This window comes from Pyrus communis, chromosome 12, assembly GCF_963583255.1.
Source record: "Pyrus communis chromosome 12, drPyrComm1.1, whole genome shotgun sequence".
Taxonomy (NCBI): domain Eukaryota; kingdom Viridiplantae; phylum Streptophyta; class Magnoliopsida; order Rosales; family Rosaceae; genus Pyrus; species Pyrus communis.
In genome coordinates this window covers 1,233,134-1,237,701 of record NC_084814.1, presented here as the reverse complement: position 1 = coordinate 1,237,701, position 4,568 = coordinate 1,233,134, and the positions used below count along the sequence as shown (strand labels likewise).

The 4,568-nt window shown below is 37.9% G+C and overlaps 1 protein-coding gene across 3 annotated transcripts; it reads right to left on the bottom strand.

Moving 5' to 3' along the window:
- LOC137710402 (pectin acetylesterase 8-like) lies at positions 1 to 4,314 on the bottom strand. Of its 3 annotated transcripts, none has more exons than XM_068449410.1 (13): positions 3,827 to 4,314; positions 2,622 to 2,742; positions 2,430 to 2,512; positions 2,144 to 2,273; positions 1,885 to 1,964; positions 1,685 to 1,771; positions 1,483 to 1,607; positions 1,343 to 1,403; positions 1,167 to 1,220; positions 999 to 1,076; positions 777 to 882; positions 501 to 646; positions 1 to 404 (listed from the first exon to the last, which is right to left on the bottom strand). In XM_068449410.1, exons 2-13 carry the CDS (start codon positions 2,740 to 2,742, stop codon positions 240 to 242), a joined length of 1,236 nt encoding a protein of 411 aa, XP_068305511.1. In that variant the 5' UTR covers positions 3,827 to 4,314; the 3' UTR covers positions 1 to 239. The 3 variants fall into 3 exon arrangements, with proteins under 3 accessions (XP_068305511.1, XP_068305510.1, XP_068305512.1); XM_068449409.1 differs by having other exon boundaries at positions 2,622 to 2,746; positions 3,827 to 4,312; XM_068449411.1 differs by lacking the exon at positions 3,827 to 4,314 and having other exon boundaries at positions 2,363 to 2,512; positions 2,622 to 2,752.
- Between the last annotated feature and the right edge of the window lie 254 nt (positions 4,315 to 4,568).

Sequence of the window (4,568 nt, the reverse complement as noted above, 5' to 3'; positions counted from 1 at the left end):
TGAATCAAAGGTGGAAGAATGTGGATACAACCGAGATTTAATGACCAATTACATAAACAATGAGGGAAGACACACCCGGCACACAAGCTTCTGTGCCGTGGTGGCCTTGCCGTTATTTTCGTACTACTTGATCAATGACAATTTTCTTTTCTTTCGTATTCGACATAATTAACTTGACCTATAAATCTAGCTAGTAAAAATGAATATATATGTGTCTCACAAATTGATAAATCTATTTTCTACGTTTGATATACCTTTCTCGACATTTTGGCGAAATTACTGTGTTGGTGGTGATTTGGATCAAAGTTACGGTTATGGCAAGTGGGATTGCAAGGGTAAGGACAATCAATCTTTTGAAAGGGAGTTCGGTCATAGAACCAGTCTCCAACTGCCTTTGCAATCGTCTGCAGATGAAAATACAGTTTTAACAACAAATTAGAACTAATGTATAGCAGTAAGTCATGGAAGATGCATGAATGAAAGCTGTGTTTGATGTTTACCGTCTTGTTCAGTACCGGAGAGTCGGGCATTAACCATGTCTCCTGCAGTTCAGTTTGGCAGTGTGCATAGCAAGAGTCTATGAACATTCCTTTTGATCGAGAGCCGCTCACACCACCAATTGCACTTAAAAACTGCGCCCTGAAATCTGAAAACGAGACAAAGTATTCAACCAGGATCAACTAATTTCTGTTTCGGCTTGAAAACTTCTGAAGGCCGGATGGCCTTGGCCTGTCCGTTGATACTGGCTTAGTTTTCTGGCGTTTATAATTACGCACCTTGCATGGTTTTGAGTTGAGTGGGTTTACAATGCGTTATGTCAAGCTTGCAGTTCTGCCAAGTCCCATGGGGATCGGCAACTCCAGGTGCCAAGATGTTCTTTATCTGGATGGACACAATCAGATCAAGTAATAAGAGGAAATCAAAAGGAAAAATAGACGACGAACTGAAATTCAAGGGAAGCAACTTAGCAGAGTTCGTAACAGAAAGAATAAGCTAACCTGCCATGAATCGTAGGCTGCATTTACATAGAACATTGGCGTCCGGATTTGTGAGGCAAAATATTGCGGGAAAAAGCACTAGATTATTGTTTCAAAAGTATCATTAGAATTTACAAATGAAAAGGATATAGTTGCAATTGAAAATCTTTACAAATATCAAATACTTACCAAACCTGGACTCAATTTTGAAGTGCAAGATGGAGGCAAATTCTTCCCCGAACCCTACACAAAGATTGACAATGAGAAGCAACGTGGATTAATATTTGAACCACATTAGGAAGGGCTGACAAATAAGGGAAACTCTCTTTTCGCATCTTATATAGAGAGAAGGAGAGAGGGAATACATGTGTTGCAACCACTTGACTAAAAAACTGTTCAACGTGTCGTGCTCCAGAAACATCCTTCCTGCAATTCATTACCAGGTGGATAAGCAACTCTCGTGTAGTTTGGGAATCAGAATACAAGGTACTAAGCGTGAGCTTACGCATTAATGAAGTAACCAGCGTCTGAAACACATTTCACTTTAGCTCCAACAGGTAAGAGGGCATGGAAGTTGTCACAGTGAAGAATGGACGCCAATCCACCAGCAGAACAACCAGAGAGAATAGCCTGCAGTAAAATGTGCTAGCAAGTCATCAGAGCTGATGACAACAGAGCTGAAATGGTTGACAGTTAAGGGGTCATACATTTTTAGCCTTCCCCATTCCTTTTGCTAATAGATCTTCAATGACAGCACGAAAAATCCTTGCTCCTCTGAAGAAAAGACCGGTGGCCTGCTCAAATTGTTATTTCATTGATAATCCCACAATCAGAAATGAAATAAGAGATCCAGATTCAGGACAAATGGTGTCTGCAAACTCGGACTGCTACTTGGAAGGTAACTTACTAGGTTTACAGCTGCAACATCACCAGTGAATGATGCCCCGTCGCAATACCTAACTTTGACTCTATTCCAGTTGTAAAAGTCTGGCATGGAATATGGACTTTTAGTTCTACTGGTAAAAAGCAAGGAACTCAACAGACAAAAGAAGAATGAAAGCTATATCGATCAACTATACTACTAAGCTTTTCATCGTAAAAAAAGAAAATTGTTTAAACAATGGCAAGAAGTACTAAATCTTGATTAGCGAAAATAGATATCAAACCCGGATTAAACATATGCCTGCCGTTCAGAATCCCTGAAAATGCAATTTCCTTGAGCATTTTCTTAGATGAACCTAAACGGTTGTTTTTACGGACAAGACAAGTTGTGATATTGTTACACCATCCTCCTCCCTAAGAACAAAACATAAGGAAGAAGAATTACGGCATCAGAAATTCACGAGCTATCAAATACACAGATTTCATGAAAACTGTCGATATACCTTCTTCTTTTTGTTCCTCTTATCTTGTGAAAGAAACTGTACTGGGAGCTGAGAGAAAAGGACAAACCTCAATGTGAACCAACCAATTGTTAATTCCTGAACCATATCCCTTATCAAGGTGGTAGGCTGGGGGACTCCCATCCAAGCAAACTGCACAACATGTCAAATTCCAAATCCTAAATCAAATATTTGTTTTGAAAATGAAACTCGAAAAAAAGGAAATTACTCTCATCAGCGTATTTGCACAAGAGTTTCTCACCGGCTCCTTTGGCAACCGCACTATGAACGTAAGTTATTCCCACAGGTAATCCGGCTGCTTTCAGCAGCATGACTGCACATACTAGAACAAACAACCATTGGCCTAATCTTGCACCAGCCATCTGCCTATACGAATAAAGAAATCAATATACTAAAAACAAAATCGAAGGAAAAAAGAAAACACCAACGACACCAGAGAAATTCATTTAGAGGCATAACCAATTGACAAAATCAATCAAGAATCTACATCTACTGGGACAATCATCGATATATTGTGTCTACAACATGCATACATACATACATACATACATACATACATACGTAAGTAAAAGAAAGGGAATCTAGTTTGCAGGTTTTCCACCATAACAAAAAATAAAAAAAATCCCAGAATATCTAACTAGAACCGATCCTCCTTGAATGATCCAAACCAGTTTAATTCTCAGCTTTCGTATTGCTTAATGGTCAAGGATAAGCATTAGCAACAAAGAGCTTTTTCCAACTTTTGCAAGGTATCAAGATTTCAAGGCCATAAAGTTGGTTCTTTTCAAAACTAGGTGGCTCCTTTTACATCAAGCCAACATTATACACTCGGAAAAGGTAAAGTTACCAAAATAATAATAAATTATATTAAAGAAAAATAATAAAAACAGACTCATCGATCATATTATATATGCAAACATTTCTAAATCTAAATGCTAACAAAATCATTCAGAAATCTATTGGCTGACATAAACAAATGGATTTTTCTCAGAAAAAAGCAGAAACCCAAATGGAAGCATTGCAATCCAATCTAACCCAACAAAAAAAAAAAAACCCATCTTTGATATTGCTTCAAAGTACCCAACTCACCCGTGGCCTTGGTTCAGTGGAAAATCCAAGTTCAACTTCAACCACACAAAGAAATACACATATATTTTGATATACACACAGAAGAATTATTAATAGCTCACTTAAACACTCTCTTAAACTCTCTTAAAAAGGAGAGTGCTAACTGAAAAAATAAAGACGGCAATGCCAACGTGCTGACTGACATTAATGAATATACACACACACACAGACATATATAAATATATAATGTGGGTTGTTGATGCTGTTAAGCATAAAAACAAGGAAAAAGTGGATCCAAATTTATGAAATAAAAACGTTGTTTACAACAGAAACAAAATAGCTTATTATTATGGCAAAACCAGAAACGGCATAATGTACCTGAAATGAAATAAAGAAAGAAAACCTCCCAGTTGATCAGTTTCAGTAAATGGATGTCGAAACTCGAAAGTCGAAACAAAAGATCGAAATTGATGGGTTGGAGGAGTGATGCAATGGTAGCCAAAGGAAAAGGATGGAGAGAGTGATGAGAGTTCGTTTGCAAAGTTTTTGTATATATATGCAGAGAGAGAGAGAGAGTTTTCTATTGAGTTTTTGGAGCAGCGAACCCGAGAGCCGACACTTATTTTCGTTCCCTCCCAACCATTCCCCTAAGAAAAGGGTTAATGATTGGATATGGACTCGGGTTTGGGCCTTTCCTCATCGAGTATGACCCGACCCAGATGACAAGGAAAGCCTCCACTGGCGACTGCTTACATCTGCTGCTGCAACGAACCTTATCGTATTACGCTGTGTTTTATTTGAGACAGAGATAGTGTCTATAGGGCGGAGAATCCTCTACCTGTTTCTTATGAGAAGAACCCTCTACTTGTTTCTCAGTGAATGACAAGAAAATGAAAGTTTAGGGCGGTTGGTGAGGTTATAATTTTCTCTCGAAAGAAAACGAAAAGCCACGACAACAAATTCCACTAAAGAAGAGATTTGTCAACACGTTTTCTTGAATATAAAATAGTACATCATATATTATTATACAAGTGAAGAGTTATTTAGAAAATAAAACTCTCATCTGCTTATATAATTACATATGATGTACTATCTATATGCCTGCATACTGAGCCAGACT